General features: G+C 39.6%; 1 protein-coding gene across 6 annotated transcripts in view; it reads left to right on the forward strand.

Moving 5' to 3' along the window:
* Window positions 1-19,635, forward strand: part of LOC140483762 (voltage-dependent L-type calcium channel subunit alpha-1D-like) — a 600,966-nt gene that overhangs the window by 403,974 nt on the left and 177,357 nt on the right. For all 6 annotated transcript variants that reach the window (XM_072582290.1, XM_072582291.1, XM_072582293.1 and 3 more), the window contains exons 28-29: window positions 1,520-1,678; window positions 4,163-4,273. In XM_072582290.1, the coding sequence (XP_072438391.1) occupies window positions 1,520-1,678; window positions 4,163-4,273 (270 nt within the window). The remainder of the gene's footprint in view (window positions 1-1,519; window positions 1,679-4,162; window positions 4,274-19,635) is intronic.

The following is a 19,635-nucleotide window of genomic DNA, read 5'->3' on the forward strand; positions in this document are numbered from 1 at the left end:
TCATGATTTTGTAAACCTCTATAAGTCATCCCTCAGCCTCCGACGCTCCAGGGAAAACAGCCCCAGCCTATTCAGCCTCTCCCTATAGCTCAAATCCTCCAACTCTGGCAACATCCTTGTAAATCTTTTCTGAACCCTTTCAAGTTTCACAACATCTTTCTGACAGGAAGGAGACCAGAATTGCATGCAATATTCCAACAGTGGCCTAACCAATGTCATGTACAGCCGCAATATGGCCTCCCAACTCCTGTATTCAATACTCTGATCAATGAGGGAAGGCATACCTAACGTCTTCTTCACTCTGCTGTCTACCTGCGACTCCACTTTCAATGAGCTATGAACCTGCACTCCAAGGTCTCTTTGTTCAGCAACACTCCCTCAGATCTTACCATTAAGTGTATTATCCAGCAAATTCACAGCCTACCTCCTTAAAACCATTTATTTATTATTTGAATTGCAAAATCAGGAGTGTAACAGTGTTGGATCATAGCTCAAGGTAATCAAACTTATAGTGACTTGTTTGAAAAATTCCATGTACTGTATATCAACAGTGTTAACTCATATTTACTAATCAGATTTTTTAAAAAAATATAAATGAAACAGCATTTTGTTACAAGTCATAAAATGAGGGGCAAGAGTTTAACTTTGATCACTGGGGTAAACTGGGAGGACTAAATAAGCTATTGTATGAACTATAATCTGATGGTTAAAGTTATTTGCCCCAGTGAATTTGAGTTCCAGGCCTGTATGTCATTTTGATTGGCTTGCTGTAATTGGATGATTTATTTTTATTTGTGAAATACCTTGAGACATACTTCTACATTAAATTTGTTGCATTAATTCAATGTTGTTTGGCGAGAGAAAGCCTGACACAAACTGTGAGTTGATGCATCGTTTTTACTAATCATGTGATGGGGCAATGAGTGTGAACTAGACTACTGAGCCCAGACAATCTGATTATTAAAATTAAATTAAATTAAATAACAACTATTCAAGCACACTTACTCACACGACTTTGAGTATCAACATACATGTATACTAAAGGAATTAAATGTTTGATGGCAAGAGACTCCTTATCAAAGTGTGAAAATTGCATTCAATTTCTAAAAAGTTATTGGGGCTATAGAATTGCACAGGGATAGATTCATGAGGTTGATGTTTGCTGAAATGGACAGAAATGCAGAAGCTGATGTGTTCATGTTTGATGAGATACATTGAATGGGGTAAAATTGTTTATATAGCGCTGAGTGGACAGTAGTGAATTAATAAATATTTTAAACATGGCTGCAAGATCAGTCATTTACTATTGTCCATTTAATGCTATTGACGAAGACCATTTTTCCCTCCAATATTTTTGAGGCCATGGAAATAAACACCAGGTGATAGTATTTTATACAAGGTTATTTTTATAAAGTTAAAATAGGTTACTTGAAAAGTATTCTTCGTTTATGGATTCTTATTGATGACGCTGGTCATGTCATCCTGTTTGATCACTGGAAACCTTCTTTTGTTTCCATAGAGGCAATGTGTAGAATATGCTCTGAAGGCCAGGCCACTTCGCAGATACATCCCAAAGAACCCCTACCAGTATAAGTTTTGGTATGTGGTAAACTCAACTGGGTTTGAATACATCATGTTTGTCCTCATCATGTTGAACACGCTTTGCTTGGCTGTACAGGTAGGAAGAATGTTAATAAATACAACTAAAGCTAGAAATAAGATTAACAGTTCTAATTTATCCAGAGTCTTGCAAATATATTTCTTTATAAATTATACTTAAGAAAATATATAGAATTGTTTATTTAATTAATTTAAAGATCTGGCCTGTGAACCCAAAAATGGGTGCTGAGATAATGGTGAAGGATTATTTCATGGTCATTGCTTCTAACAAGAGTGCACATAAGTCTTTGTACTGCCTACTAAATTAAGTGATGGTGGCACATAGCCAATATTAATTGTTTTGTTGAATGACTGTATGGCTCTTCGGATCATGAGAGAACAGTGCAAATTAAAAGCAGTCTTCAATAACTGAAGCGATATGCATTTTGGCTGGACGAGGTGCAGTAAGTCATTCTAGAATTGAGTTTGATGTAGGAAACTCTTAATTGTCTGGTCCAGGGCCTGAGAGCAGACTCAAAATAAAATACTGCAGATGCTGGAATTCTGAGGTAGAAAAATATTCTGGAGAAATTTAGTAGGTTTGGCAGCATCTGTGGAGAGAAAATAGAGATAACATTTCAAAATGGAGATGGCACAATAGGCTGTCACATCATGACTGGCCAGGTTACTTGGCATAAATCTGCATGATACTCTGTTCGTGGTTGCATACTGGTTATTGAGGGAGTAATATGCTTTCTGCCTGTGGTACTTTTCTATGCAGCCCTTCTTAATTTTGGAGCCTGATGTATCTCAGGGTTTATATACTGTGCCTGCAAAGTGTCTTGTGTGCAAACAATAGTGCCCTGCATGGGAAAACTGCAATAATGAAGCTGTACTTGTTGTGTCTGCTTCTTTCTGGAAAGAGAAAGAGATGCATGTAATTTTCTTGCAAGTTAGTGTCTCAGTGACCTACCTTATGATGCAATGTACGACATTCGGGGAGATGCTACAAGTGTCACCTGTCACAGCCAAGTTGATGTTCTATGCATAAAACACTCGCCACCACAATCCGATGCAATGCCATCTTTGCCCTGCTCTTAAATTGCAGTTACATTGCAGAAATTTGATGATTTCAGAGGTAAGTTTTATAAAGTAGAGACATTTGACATATTGTTTTTTGCTGAGTTCCAGGGAGGGAATTGCTCCCTGAATACTCATGGTGTTTATGAACATCTCCTCCCTGTTCCAACAGCATGTCCTGCTTTGTGTCACAATTGCTTATTCCCCCTGTTTTACTAACGTCCAAAGTGAATGCATTTCATGACACCCTTGACTGAGATTAAGTGATTCATTTTTGAAATAAGGATAAAGGTCTTCTGCAAATACTTATTCACATTTATACAGTTGTAGCAATACAAGGTATATCTCAGTCAGTAACTACGCTGAAAGTACTCTCTAATCCCTTTACTGACATTGGTGGGGATGCTACTTTGCTGCTGAATGTATTTTCAACCAAGCGAGGGATGTTACCTTGAAGAGCTCCAAAATAGCACAAAGGTGTCAAAATCATATTGCATACTGACTGACATTAAAATCTTCCTGCTCTACTTGCTTCTGACAGACAGTCCCTACATAGCACTAAGATTTATCCAAAATGGCAATCTGCACAGCTTGCAGCAGAACTGCATGTGTGTGCTTTATCATTTTGGAAACGAAATGACATTCATAGTAACATAATGCTGAGCACTCAGAAACCGGGTTTCACAGTCTGAACATTGTGTAGTGATATTTTATTAGTTCAATGGCCTAATATTGATTTCTGCTTTATACTAACCAATACATTATTTGATTTTGAAAGCCAAAGCAATCCTGAAGTGGTGCATGCTTACTTGTTAGGTGGTGATATTTTATATATTATTTAACCATTATGATTTTCTTCACAAAATAGCACTCTTAACCAATGTGGAATATTTAAGACAACGCTTAACTGTATTTTTTTGAGTAAGTTGTGATAAGAGGAGAAACAATCGTATAGTTTTTATGACACTTGCTCAGAGAATACTTGCCTTGGAATATTCCATAGACAGGATACAGCATAGAAAAACCACTGGCTAGCAACTGGACAATGTGAGAAAATTCCGATTAGATTGGAGAAGAATGTTAATTTCTGACTTGAAAATTGCAGTGATGTCAATGCTGTCACACAAGTCAGAATTTTATCAGATAGAATCTTTTCAAAAAATGGTGGCAGGTGCAATTATGCGAGAGAAAGATTATTGGAGCGTATCCAACTCCTCCCAGTTTCTCAGAGTGGATGTAAAATAAGGCTTAAGTCCTGGTCTTTGGTATTGAGGGAGGAATCCTGAAAATGTAATCTACAATGTTGGCTCGGTTTGAGATGTAAGATTTTGAAAACAAAAAGCCCAACTATCACACACCGCAAATAAACTCTGCGCCAAAATTGTTTTATGATCAAGAACTTAACTCACAGTGCAAATCATAAACAGAAAAGAATTGCATGTAATTTTGTAATCATGTGAAGCATTGTTATTTCTATTTTTAGCACTATGAACAATCTCCATTTTTCAACTACACAATGGATATCCTCAACATGGTCTTCACTGCCGTGTTTACTGTTGAGATGGTTTTGAAGCTTATAGCTTTTAAGCCAATGGTAAGCACCTTTTATATTCTAATATATTACATGAAAAGTACCAGAAATCTACATCAGTAGATACACTAAATTTTTTACATATTTGTATTTTCTTGGGAGGTATTGTGTATATGGATTTTTAATTTAATTTTGAGCAAGTGTGAGCATACGAGTGACATGCAGACATGCACGTTGGCATAATTTTCACAATCAAAGACAGATATGAAATCTACAAGATTCAACATCCATTTGAGAAACCCAATTTACAAGATGTTTGAGAGCAGATTCATCAGGGGTGCTTTTATTTAAAAGATATGTCTACAGCCAATCAAAGAATTGTTGAATTTATTTTAGTATTTCTAACTAAAGCCGATACTTGAACCACTGTCTGCCTCTATGTAACCTATTAATGCCTTTGGCTTGAAACAGCAGCTAAACATACATATATGACAGAATTTCCCATTTGATGAATGTAAATATAAAGATATGGAGGAGCAATAACTTGCCTTTCACACCTAAATTTTTGTTTTCCCGTTGCTTTAGTTCTTGGTGTGCATAGACACCTAAGACAGATTTTAATTTTTATGCATATCATGTGTAAGAATAAATAAAATTTGAAGCAATCTGGTATCCAGGTTTAACCTGTTATTTACACAAAATTGGTCTCACATTGCAGTCAAAAAACTGTGGCTGTTATCAATTTCTTACAATTACTAGAATTTGTTGTTCGGATTTCCAGTTTGAGATTTAAGTTGACATAACTCAATAAACCTGTCCACCAAGACAATTTTGAAGTCAATGTTTGATATGAAAACACTGATAAAGACACAGTAGTAAAGTAGGTATATACCTAATTATCTTATACTTTGCATTTTAAATTTGTGCTGAGGCTTTTTTCTCTATAGCACACGACATCTTGGAAAACTCTGAATGCGAATGTCGTATTGATGACTATGTTATGATATTACAAGAAATTATGCTTCAAGCCATTGCCTATGTCATTCCAACTGTTCCTGGGATCCTGTGTCCTTCTGTCGTGTTTTGTTCAGGAAAACAGTGCACACTAAAGAGCAATGTTTAACCATCCTAACAAAATCATGTCCATCCTAACAAATGATGCCCAAATTTTCTGCATCAAGACTGATTTGATTGTCATTGCCACTTAGGCTGAACAAGAACGGTGCTGATGATCTAGCCGTGGTGTCATTTTCATTGAATGATGAGAGTGAATATTTTTTTTGAAGATCTTCTGCAAGGCTTTGTTTGACTTTGACTGTTGGACCAACTTAATAACACTTTTGGTTTATAAATTAAGAATAATCTGGACATATTTCGGTTGATGTTCCAACATGGAAGATGCTGGCTAACCTGAAACAAATTGACCTGTGTCAATATCTAGTTCTTGTACAGTGAAAGAGCACATGATTTGAAATGCCTTAATCGGAGGTATCAAGATGTCCCTTGTCTGCTTACAGGTCAATCTTTCCGATCAGATTCTTGAGTGTAGTGGGGTAGGAATTTCTTTTGCATTAAAGGAAAGAAAATTTGTAAACATGTCAGGAGCTAAATACCCTGAAGTCTATGTAGGTTTATGATCATGACTGCATGCCACCATTTGAAGAGGTGGTGGCATAGTGGTAATTCATAATAGTCTAGTAAATCAGAGACCTCGAATATAGTTCTGGGAACATGTTTGAATCCTACGATGGCTAATGGTCATGGGCAGTTGAGAAGCTGATACTCAAAATATTTCTTCTGAGAGTGTTACTATTAGTTACTCTAGCTGGAAATATGCACATCTTTTTAACTACTTAGGTTTTCATATTAAGGGATTATTTTATTGGCATTATCACTTCACTAGCTGTATCGTTCTAATAAGTTCCTCATCAAATCTTTAGGTAATTTCTCCATTTATGTCATACAGTGCTGTAATTTTATGGCTTTTATGGCGAGATGTGCCATTCCAGGAAATTCCAGGCCAGACACTTCTTTTTTAACCCAGTTATACATGATAATTGTTCAATCTGTTGAGTAACAATAAAACCCTTATCAACAGCATTGTTGAATAATGCTCAAGTTTACTCTGAATATTATCATTTATAGTGTAACTAGAACTGTTAACACTACATAAGTATAATGCAAAAGATGGTAAAAATATATGCCATGAATCAAACTGGAAATCCTAGCAAGTATTCACTTTTAACCAAAAGATTTTATCCATCACATGGCCAAGTGTTTTGGGACAGAACCCTCTGTGTTAATTTCCTTATGTAAAATTCACTCATTTTTAGAGCAAACTGTAAGATCAAATGTTTGTCTGTCTGTGTTCAGCCAATGTTTGAAGCTGTCATCAAATAATATAGAATATTCAAATGAGATTGTAGTATTTATGTCTCACACGAGTTCAAAAAAGAAATTATGTGTAAAAGATGTACATAGAGGCCAGTAAACATAAATTTGTCCTTTTTCCCACCTTGCCCTTGAAAATAAATACTGTGCAGTTATTGTTGGAATTTCTCTTGTCATATAATTATGGTATTAAAGTATAAAATATGAATTTCATGAATTCAAGTGGTGAAATGAGAATTTGCACATTACGTCTACCAGCATAAGGCAATATTTTATGAGATTCAGATACGATGGGTTGACCAACCTTCTTCTGTATCATAGCAGAACATGCAATTTTGTGCTGTATTAAAAGATGAAATTTGCAAACTTGATTTGGATACCATTTACTGTTAATTTCCATCAAAAAAGTTTTTCAATTATCTAATGTTATGAATTAATTGAACAGCTAATTATAGAGCAGTCTAAATTATTTCAGTTATTAGAAATATATCTAAAACTTTGCATATAGTCTGCACTACTCATGTTATGTGATGTAAATGAGTAATGTGTAGTTGTATTACACGTTTCATGCAGCAATATTACCCTCATGTCTATGTCACACCTTGCTATTATATTGAAACATTCATATTTCTTTCACTTCAAGAGTCACTTAAGCAAGATTGGTGCTCGAAATAAGTGAGATTCTTATTTAATTGCCTCTGAGAATTTCTACCTTTCTCCAAGTGGGAGGTGCTGTTTTTCACAGTGTGATCTGTTTTGGCAATGAAGATATGAGTTCTCAGAGGTTACTGTACTAACTTAATAAGATGCTATTCCCTCCCACTATACTGCTTGCTTTTAACAGCTCATAATCCTTCCTCGACAATGATTTCCTTAATCTTAGAACCTGAGTTCCAAGACCCTGAACTTAAAAAAACTAATGTTACTCCATTTGTATCATGTTATGTAATTTTAAAATCTTAATATTTTGACCCAATAGTGAATAGATAAAAAAGTATTATCTGTTTTCACTGGATCTAAATTCTCCATTGACTTATTAATTTCAGCTTTAAATTAACAATTTACTGTATTTAAAATTCCACACAAGTACAAATACAAACATGTTTTAATGATTTCACTAAATTCCATTCATATGAAACTGACTGTAATTGTCTAAATAAGCAGGGTAAACAATTACACAGATTTATAGCAATAATTGCTGAAGATAATTAACTTTTAATCATTGTTGAACTCACTGACTTTCACTGAATGGGCATGTTAAATGTGAGCCTAACCCATGAGTATCATTTGATTCCAAAAGAGTAAGGGGCAGTATAGACATGTCCAATTTTGTTTTCAGCTAACATCCGTACATATACACTTTTCAGGAAATAATCGCTGGATGCAATTCCAGGGCAGCCTTTTTTTCTCTTCGGAATCCAGCGTGATTGGTGTTACATCTAGGCACAGTCCATTAATCAAGCTTATAACTTTCTAGATCCACATAATGTAGTACTGCACTATGTAATTTATTCATCATCAGAAAAATCATACTTGTACTATCCATTTGGACTTCTTGTTGCCCGCTAGTTCCTCACTTGTAACACTTGGAACATTTTCACTTTTGGAGGTTTGATTTGTGCTTGGTGCATTAATCATGCAGAAATGAGGGTTGCTTTTCTCCTTTACTCAATGCATTTTCAGGGACCATGTATTCCTGGAGTTTGAATAAATTACAACTAATAGTCAGTTAAGCAGTCAGTCAGAAAGTGGTGCTGTATCACTTGGCTATTTTCAGTGATATGGATATATATTGGTTATGCTCCGATGAATAACGGAGGCCACAGAAATATCCATGATACTGACAAAATCCATGTGATATTCTGGATTATATGGGAATGTCTCCTCCTTGCTCTGTGCAAATTTGTATAAGATCAATCTCATCTCCATAATCCACTGCCCATTGACTGAAAAATGGAAGACATTTGCTTTGCAGAAAATTCCCAATCTAAGTATTGATGATTATTTCAATTAATTTCTACTTGTATGAGTATAACAGCCATTTTACAGTAATAACTTGTATAACGCGGAGAGAGAAACAGAGTCAATGTTTTGAATCAAATGTGTCTTGAATACTGATTTGAAGTTATTGGCAAAAGAAGAAATGGACACATAAAAATCCTTTTAATGCAGTGAGTGGTTAAGATCTAGATGCCTCCAGATCTGCCCGTATAGCTGGAGTTTGTCTTCAGCATGGTGATTGCCAGTTAATGACATATCATGCTGTCGTATCACTTCAATTATATCACTTGGGTTCTTTGCTTGTGTTCCCCATGAGTTTTACTCTGGCATTTTAATGGCGTTTGCCTCATCTTGGAGCAGCAAGCTGGTAAATTGCATTGAGATTTGAAGCAGTTAAGGAGAATCAACTATCTCAGGATGAAAGCATCATTGCAACTGCCTGGGAATCTTGTGCAAGCCAACGTAACTATGTTTTTGCAGTTGCACACCAGATGCATATTGATGAACTGGAAATCCTGTTTGGTTAATAATCCTATATAATCTGGAATGCCTCAGTATCTCTCCATGTTGACCTGCACCTGTTGAAATCTAGACAGAAATGTAAATCTGGAGAACTTTCATTCTAACTGCTGTCATTATAGGTAAATCTGATTAAATTGCTGGGCCTAACAAATATCCTTAGTTACCTTTTGTGTATCTCTGTTTGAGCAATCATGCATGTCTCTGAGAGAGCTTTAGAATGATCTAGAGGGAAAGAAGCTGAGAGTGGTGGTGATTTTGGAAACAGGTCCAGGATACCTATAAAGCCATGTCATACCACTGCAGTTGACTCATTAGTATATTGAAACTGACCACTCATCTCTCCAGAAGGGGTGATTGACATGCAGCCCAACACACTACAGCTAGATGCAGGATAATCCAACAATCTGACATATTGTTCATTTTCCCTGTCCCAAATTCAAGCAACACTGCATATTAAAACTCAATCCAATGGTTCAGGAACTGCCATGTCACTATGAAATTGGGTCTAAATTTTCGTCAGGTTTACTGGAATAATTCTGGGGTTGAAGGGCTTATCATCTTGAGGATTCTGTGTGTGTACTCAAAGGAGTTTAGAAGCATGAGAGGGGATCTGATTGAAATGCAGAGAATACTGAGAGGCCTGGAGAGAGTCGAGGTGGAGAAGATGTTTACACTAATAGGGGAAACTAAGATCCAAGGGGCACAGCCTCAAAATGATTGGCTGACCCTTTAGAACTGAGATAGGAAGGAATTTCTTCAGCCAGAGGGTCATCAATCTGTGAAATTCATTGCTGTAGAAGGCTATGGACGTCAAATCATTGAAACAGAGAGAGGTTCTTGATTGGTAATGGGATCAAGGGTTATGGGGAGAAGGCAGGAGAATGGAGTTAAGAAACCCATCAGGCACAATCGAAAGGCAGGGCAGACTTGGCGGGCCAAAACGCCTGTGTCTCATGGTCTACGGTACTGCTTTCTGTTTTTGAATTTGATACATCCGAAAACGTGTTCAGCAGTGTAAAGAGAGGGGAATGAGCATGTGCATAAGTGCTTTATCGTCTAATCAAGGCATTCAGAAATTTACCCTGGCCTTGTTTGGTTTGAAATACAATCACGGTACATCACTGAATCCCCACTATCAACATTTTGAGGGTTACCATTGACCAGAAACTCAACTGGGTCCACATGTAACACAGTGGTGACAAGAGTATGTCAGAACCTAGGCATACTGTGGCAAGTAACTCACCTCTGACTCCCCAAGCCTGCCCACCATCCACAAGACACAAATCAGGATAATGATGAAATACTCCCCACTTGTCTGGATGAGTGCAGCTCCAATAACACTCAGGAAGCTTGATGCCATTCAAGACAAAGTAACCTGTTTGATTGGCATCACATGCATGAACATCTACTCTCTCCACCACTGATAGTCAGTGACAGCAGTATGTGCTTTCTGCAAGGTGAACTTCAGAAATTCATCTGAACCAGCAACTTCCAAACCCATGACCACTTCCCTCTAGAAGGCAAAGGGCAGCAGATACATGGGAACACCACCACCTGCAATTTACCTTCCAAGCCACTCACCATCCTGACTTGGAAATATGTTGCTGTGCCAAAATCCTGGAGTTGTAAGTCTCCATGGGCATTGTAAGTCTCCCTGCATCACAAGGACTGTTGCGGATCAAGAAGGCAGCTCATCACCACCTTCTCAAGGGTAACTAGGGATGGGCAACGAATACTGGCCATGGTGCTAGCATCCAACGATTGAATAAAATTTGTGCATATGTCACTCCTGGTTTGCCATAGTCATGTGACCTTTACCATGAATCACACCCTGCATCAGCTAATTGGAAGCACTTCAATAAACACTGAATTCTGATCAGACTACGGGCTTGTAAATACATTGGTGTCTGAATTAAAGCTAAAATTGATTGTGGAAGAGCTGTTTGAAAAAAAACACAGATACTGACAGAAAGTCAGATAGATACCAGTGTGTCATGCCACGTCATGACTTTCATAGACCATTGCAAAGTGACTCAACATGGCAAATCAGAAATGAAGTCCTCAAATGTAAGGCTGAAGTTATGTGATGGGACTACATGTCAAAAAGATAGATTATTCTGCAAGCCCAATGCAATAATGTGAAGGAAGATCTGGATTGGAGGTCATAGACAGCAGGCAAAAGCCAAACATCTCAGCCAGAGCAAGTTGAAAGCTTGGAATGGTAACCTTCAATGTGCCAAACGATATTTGTAATGTGTTGCAGCACAGTGAACCATTGACCATAGAACAGATCCTAGAGGAGTACAGCAAAATGTTTATAGGTTTTCGATGTTTCCTAGTAATGTATAATCTTGAAGTAGGTGAGCGTGTGATACCCTATTCAGCATTTGAGGAAAGTTTCAACTGCCTTCAAAGCTAGCCTGACAGAAATGTTGAGAGTGTGGTGCTGAAAAAGCACAGATCAGGCAGCATCTGAGGAGCAGGAGAATCGATATTTAGGGCATAAGCCCTTCATCAGGAATGAGGCTAGTGGGCCAGGGGAACTGAAAGATAAATGGGAGGGGGATGACGTTGGTGGGAAGGTAACTGAGAATGTGATAGGTAAATGAAGGTGAGGGAGAAGATGATATGTCGGAGAGGGGATGGAGCGGATAGATGGGCAGGTCAGGAGGGTGGTGCTGAGTTGGAGGCTTGGACTGGTATAATGTGGGGGAAAGGGAAATGAGGAAACTGGTGAAATCCACATTTATCACATGTGGTTGCAGGGTCCCAAGGCAGAATATGAGGCTTTCTTCATCTAGGCGTCGGGTGGTAACTATTTGGCAGTGGAAGCGGCCCAGGACCAACATGTCCCTGACGGAGTTGAAGGGCTGGTTGGTGCCAGTGTCCCAGAGATGTTCTCTGAAACGATCAGCAAGTAAGCGTCCTGACTCCCCGATGTAGATGAGACCACATCAGGTACAATGGATACAGTAGATGACATTGATGGAAGTACAAGTAAATTTCTGTCTGATGTGGAAGGATCCTTTGGGGCCTTGGGCAGAGGTGAGGTGAGGGGAGTGGTGTGGGTGCAGTTTTGCACTTCCTGTGGTGGTAGGGAAAGGTGCCAGGAGTAGGGTGTGTGCTGGTGGGGGTGCATGGACCTGATGAGGGAGTCGCAGAGGGAACTGTCTCTCTGGAACGCGGATTGGGATGGGGTTTGTTTGTAGGTGGCAGAAGTGGCAGAGGATGACACAATGTATGTGGAGGTTGGTGGGGTGGATGTTGAGGACCAGGGGTTCTGTCCTTGTTGCATTGGGATGGGTGGGGTTCAAGGGTGGTGGTGTGGGAAGTGGAGGAGATATGCTGGAGGCTAAATTTGAGGTCGGGTTGGAAGGTGTTAGTAAAGTTGATGAACTGTTTGACCTCCTCATGGGAGCATGAGGTAGCACTGATACAGTTATTGATGTAGTGAAGGAACAGGTGGGAAGTGGTGCCGGTGTAACTGCAGAAGATGAACTGTTCCACATACCCAACAAAGAGGCAGGCATAGCTGGGTCCCATGCGGGTGCCCATGGCTACCCTTTTTGTTTGGAAGGAGAAGTTATTGAGGGTGAGGACCAGTTCAGCCAGGCAGATGAGGGTGTCAGTGGAAGGGTACTGACAGAAATGATAGATGAAAGTAGTTAAAAAGTGACAACTTATGCAGAATGGATTAGCAGGTTAGTAGCAGTGAAACATTATAGTGGAGATGAAAGTATGAATTGATGCAAATGGATCTCTGAAGAGATCTCACTACTCCATGTCAACCATTGAAGGAGTTTTGCCACAATTTGTAAGGCAAAAACCTGCAATACCCTTGATGCAAATGATGGCTGTTGGTAAATTCAACTAGATTAAAGTATTAGCCTTCTAACTACCTTCTGGCTGCCCTTAAGGGGATATAGATAGTTGTGTATGCTGTTTGACATATGCATGGCTCTTGAGAAATAGCAACACTGACAAATGATGTTGCTGGAGTGAAACTATAGTGGATGATTTGCTAGTTCATTGATGTGGCACTACAATGGAAGAAGTCCTTGCTGATCACAATCAAACCTTAGTGCAACAGCTTCCAGGGCGTAAGCACAAATGGAACAATTCTATGATTGGATTAAGAAAGAATGACTGGCCAATTACTTTGTTTCTGAACATTTTCATCAATGCATATTTGTGGAAGAGACAAACCGTGTCATGACCAAACATAAGTTGCTTCAAAGCCTTTTTGTCAAGTCACTGCTATTTGCTGAATTGTCAAAGAATGTTACTGCACAGATGCTATGGTTTACTGAGTACTTGAAGCATTTTCCATTATAGAATATCATTAGTTGTTACAGAGATACCATCTGGGTGCAACTTAAAGCAAGGGAAACAGATATGCAGTGAAGACATGCTAACAAGAGCAGCACTCCTGATGAAGAAAGTGGAGGATGCTACAACAATGTGAAACAGCAGGTTGTTATGCTATCAAAGTTATTAATCCAGCAAAAAATAATGGGCTGTATATTCTGAGGAGTGTCAATCCCACTCACTTTGCCATGCCAGCTCTTTTGTTTGCAAAAGAGGGGAATTACACATTTCTGATAGGGTTCAGGGCTCACTGAAAAGTACAGAACTTCCATTCTGACAGTTCTTTTGCAGAATTGAGAGAGGAAGGTAAACCACATCCCCCTTTTCACAGAAGTTATCAGTTATATTTGTAACTTAAAGGCCCCAACAGCTACACTGGCAGTTACTGTCAAATTGTATGTCCATAAGGTAAGTGTGATGTTAGAGTGCTGGGAGAAATTGCTTAGCAAAAATTAACTTTCCTGGGCAATTTGGAGTTTGGGTCAATGGGGATTCTACAGTGTCTCCACAGCCAAATTCTATTCACTTTGACATAATGACTGTCTGATAATACAAGGTGCAACTTTTCAAAGTATTCCAAGAAGTAGTAATAAAAGAAATGTCTGAAAACACCAAGGAAAAACTTGTTGCGATAACAGCATATTAAATATTATGAGATTAATTGACAGTCCAAGATGGCATGTTATTAAAAGTAAATAGCATCATCCTGAAGGGGTTAAGAGGAGAGGTGTTAAAGTGCTTCCATGAAAGGTACCCAGGAATTGAATCAAGTCAGAGGAAAACTGTAATGAGAATGACTCCAGCTAGGGGAGAGAGACCCTCACCAGATTCCCATTGATTTCAGTTTTCCTTGTGTTTCTTGATGCTACATTTGATCAAGTTCTGCCTTGAAGTTACTCTACTTTACCATTTTTGTTCAGTTTATTTGTCCAAATTTGGAAGTCAGGTCCTCTTGGAACCCAAACTGAGCACCAGTGAACAGGATGTTACGAGTAAGTGCAGTACGATAGCATTGTTGGCAACTCCATCCAAACCTTTGATGCAAGTAGGCCCCCTTACTTGTTTCATGCATGGGTTATAGAGTCATAGAGATGTACAGCATGGAAAAAGATCTTTCAGTCCAATTTATCTATGCTGGTCAGATATCCTAAACTAATCTCGTCCCATTTGCCAGCATTTCGCCCATATACTTCTAAACTCTTCCTGTTCATATACCCGTTCAGATATCTTTTAAATGTTGTAGAACAAAGAAAATTACAGCACAGGAACAGGCCCTACAGCCCTCCAAGCCTGCACCAATCCAGATCCTCCATCTAAATCTGTCACCTATTTTCTAGGGATCTATATCTCTCTGCTCCCTGCTCAATCATGTACCTGCCTAGATACATCTTAAATGATACTATCGTACCCGCCTCTACCACCTCTGCTGGCAATGTGTTCAGGCACCCACCACCTTCTGCGTAAAGAATTTTCCACACATAAACTTTATCCCTCTCACTTTTAACTCGTGACTTCTAGTAATTGAGTCCCCCACTCTGGGGAAAAAGGGTCTTGCTATCCACCCTATCTTTTTTTTAAATAAAAGGAATTTTTTTTGAATATGACAACAAGTACAAAAGCAAACAATTCAAACCAATATTAAAAAACAAACCCACTAATTACATACATAAGTAATAACTAATAACTAAGCTAAAAAAGGGCAATCTTAACAATAATAATGATAATAACCATAACACAGCTCAGCAAAACAAAGCAATAACCCTCGATCATCAAGCGCAGAAGTTTATACATATTCATATGTTCGTAGTTCCTCCCCTCTGGATACCAGATTCATTATGTAGAGTTGCCATGGATATATAAAGGCTGTTATTAGCATGGCGGACAAATCTGTACCCAGGTAGTCCAAAAAGGGCTGCTACATCTTATAGAAATTCTCATAAGAAAGTCCAAAGGGATGTGCTCCATGACTAGCTTACACAAGCCTGCCAGACCTGGGGGATTTTCCGACCACCACCCTAATAGAATGTTCTTTCTTGCACAAAAAGTGAGGATACCGAAAAGCTTTTTTGTGTGTGCATCTAATGAAAGTAAATTAACAAAGCCAAGAAGAAGAGATACCGTGTCCATCTCCACCTCCGTCCCCAAGGTCTTCTCTACTTCACCTATCACAGTGCTCCAGTAATCTCTTAATCTGTGGCAGGACCCATGCTTACTTTATATTTAGGACACATTGGAGATTCTCCCAATTTAAATTTAGTGAGTCAGTCTGGGTCCAGATGGACCCTGTGGTGAATCTTCAATTGCAAGGCATGGGTCTGGTTGCAAATCAAGATTCTCCTTGCATTTTCCCAGATATCCTCCCATATTTCAGAAGAGATCTCAATGTCCAACTCCCTCTCCCATACCTTACAGAGCCATTCAGTCTCGTCCGAGGGACCCTCTCCCAATAAATGATAAGTGTTAACAGATAATGTACCCTCAGCACTCAACACCCTCTTCTCCATGTCGGATCCGTAAGGACCAGTTTGAAGTGTGGTCTCTTTTTGTATGAAATTTCTCATTTGAAAGAAGCAAAAGAAGTCCCTACTGGGCAATTCATATTTCCGAGTCATCTGGTCAAAGGACATCAATATGTCCCCTTCGAGTAAATCACCCAGGTAAGGCACACCTGTAGCTACCCATAAGCAAAACTGAGGACTGCAGATGCTGGAAGTCAGAGTCGAGATTAGAGTGGTAGTGGAAAAGCACAGCAGGTCAGGCAGCATCTGAAGAACAGGAAAATCGTCGTTTCAGGCAAAAGCCCTTCATCAGGAACGAAGCTACCGATAGTTTAAAGCCAGAGTCCATTACCCCCGGCATACCAAAGATGATGCTTTGGCAATATTGTCCTCACCCTGATGCATTGCCTCCACACCTTGACAGTATTGATGACGATTGGGCTATGGCAATGTTTCTTAACTGTTCTCATTTTGTCTAAGAACAGCAGGCTAATAAGGGGGCATCTTGCCTTAGATACTTCGATGTCCAACCAAAGTGAGTGAGGGTTCCTCTGGGCCCAATCCTTCGCGTAAAGATAGCAACGAGTTTAACTAATAGTTTAACTGATAGCCCACTTCTCCCAGTCTGTAAGGTAATTTAGCCAATTTAATTAGGGGCTGCTCGCGATACCAGATAAAAGAACTAAACCAGCTGTTCAGTTTTCTAAATATTTGTTTAGTAAAAAGCAGAGGTAGCATTTGCATAGGATGCAACAAGCAGGGCAGAACGTTCATTTTAATGAGGGCTATCCAACCTAACTGAGAGATCAGAAGCGCCTCCTAACTACAAAGGTCCTGCTTGATTCTGTCTGATAAATAACCAAAGTTGGCTTTAAATAGCCAATCAAAAATGGGAGTAATAAATACACCTAAGCAGAGAATGCCCTCCTGCGACCATCTAAAGGAGAACCGAGATTCGCCCTCAGAATCAGGTACTTTCGGGAGACTACTCATGGACATGGCTTCTGACTTTGCAAAATTGATCTTATAACCCGAAAAGCCACCAAATAGTTTGATGTATTGTATCAGGTGTGGCACTGAGACTGTTGGGTTTGATAAGAAGACAAGAACATCATCCACATACAGAACGATCTTATGTGACTTCGTCCCCACTTCTGGAGCGATTATATTGGGAACCCTATGTATTGCCTCCGCCAATGTGAAAAGCGATGGTGACAAGGAGCAGCCCTATCGACTGCCCCTACAAATATTAAAATTGCTTGACCATACACCATTGGTGAGGACCGCAGTCAAAGGATCACTATACAAAATCTCCACCCACTTGATGAAGGTCTCTCCCAGGCCAAACCGCTTCAGAGGATGAGAAAGATATGGCCACTCAACCCTGTCAAATGTCTTTTCTGCATCTAAGGAGATCACCAATCCCTGTACCGATCACTGTTGACATACTTGGGTCATGTTGAGTAATCTCTGTTGATCTGCAAACTTTTATGAATCCCGTCTGGACCGCCTTAATAATGGAGGGCAGTACAATTTCTAGCCTTAATGCCAGAGTCTTGGGTAGGATTTTGAAGTCAACATTCAGGAGTGAAATGGATCTATAGGAAGCAGAGTCCTCTGGGGCTTTCCCTTTTTTAAGAATGAGAGAGATGTTTGCCTTTCTTAGAGATGGTGGGAGGAGGCCACAACTATGTGAGTCATAAAACATACTCGGCATTGGCCTTGACAATATGCTTTATCTTCCTTCTAGAACTCACTGGGGAGCCCATCAGGACCTGGTGCCTTTCCATTCTGGAGCTGCCTCACAGCCTCCTGCACCTCTTGCTCTGACAATGGGGCATTGAGGGGGGACTCTTGTTCAGGGGTCACTCCCAGAAGGTCCAAAGTCCTTAAAAAAAAGACTTTATCCTAAGCTGCCACTCTCACAGCTTTCAGATTGATATATTTCAGAGTAAAATTTATAGAGTGCTGCATTGATCTGTTTAGAATCGTAGTGTCTTCTCTGACTGAGTTAATGGCTTGGAGGGCATTCTTTTTCTTTGCAAGGTATGCTAGGTACTTTCCCAGCTTACCCCCATGCTCAACCAGCCTTTGACTTGCAGATGTAAGCTCCCCCTTGGCTGTCCATGTGAGCATGGAGTTCAGCGTTGACCGAAGTGCTGTGATCCTTTGTAGTTTAGCCAGCAAGAGCCTGTCCAAAAATGCCTTTTCAACTACTTTCAGATGCACTTCGAACAAGCATTGCTGCTCACCTGTCTGTCACTTCTGACTGGCTGAATAGGAAATAACCAATCCCATCCGCCCCCCCCCCCCCCCCCCCCCCCCCCCCCCCAGCATAGGCTTTAGCTTTTTCGCAAAGAATGGATGGGCTACTGGCTGAACCTGAATTAACATCTAAAAAAAATCCCTGAACTCAGTAGAAAAGAATTCAATAAACTTGCTGTCCTTGAGGATGAAGTGCCTCATATCCTTACTCTTAACCATTAAATACACTGGAGCATGATCTGAAATAGTGATATTGCCAATTGTACATGATGTCACTGAGTCCAGATGTGCTGCAGGGTTAGGAAAAGATCAATCCTGGTATGACATTTATGTGGGTTCGAAAAGAACATGAAGTTCCTGTCAGTAGGGTGCCTCCAAACATCCACCAACCCCACTTCAGCACACAATTCCTTTAATTGTTTAGATTACAAAGAAGATATCGGCGGGCTTTTGGGCAATCCGTCTACCATAGGGTATATGAGACAACTGAAATCCCCTCCTATGATGATATGTTGAAATGCAAGGTTAGCAAGTCTAAAAAGTGCATCTGTCAAGAATTTAGAGGATGGGCCAGGGACCAGTAAGCATTTAAGACCCCGTATTCTTCCCCATATATCAAAGCTTTAAGGGTTATAAATCTCCTACGTGTCTTTAATGCACTCTAATAACTTAAATGGGAGATTTTTTCTAACTAAAATGGCCACCCTGTAATCCTCACATTGAAAGATGAAAAATAAACTCAGTCAAACTCGTTCTGTTGCAGCTTCAAATGCTCTGCATCATCCAGGTATATTTCTTGAAATAAGGCAACATCCACTCTCTAAGGCTGCAAAGTACTTTCTTCCTCTTGACAAGTAAATAACTGCCCTTAATATTCCAGGTGCACCACTTAAACATATCCTTAGCCATAACCTTTCTATAGTACCATTTAGACTCTAGAGAGGAAGAGCCCAAACTACAAATCGCTGAGCATTAACGTAAAAGAATCCAAAAAACCCAAAAATTACTCAGACTTGAATAATTACAGCCAACAAATCTACAAAACCTACAAAAACGTCCTAAAATAATCCTTATCTACTCAACCTCTCGCGCCCTCTATACCAGGCACCATTCTGGCTAACCTCCTCTGCATCCTCTCCATAGCATCCACATTACCAATGTGGCGGCCAGAACTGTATGCAGTATTTCAAGTGTGGCCAAAACAAAATCCTATACAGCTTTAACATGACCTGCCAACTCTTGTACTCAATACCCCGTCCAATGAAGGAAAGCATGCCGTTAGCTTCTTGACCACATTATCGACCTGCATTGCCACCTGGGCCATGGCCCAGGTACAATGGACCTGAACACCCAGACCTCTCTTTACATCAATTTTCCCCA

The sequence above is a fragment of the Chiloscyllium punctatum genome, chromosome 12 (genome assembly GCF_047496795.1).
Source record: "Chiloscyllium punctatum isolate Juve2018m chromosome 12, sChiPun1.3, whole genome shotgun sequence".
In the NCBI taxonomy this organism is placed as follows: domain Eukaryota; kingdom Metazoa; phylum Chordata; class Chondrichthyes; order Orectolobiformes; family Hemiscylliidae; genus Chiloscyllium; species Chiloscyllium punctatum.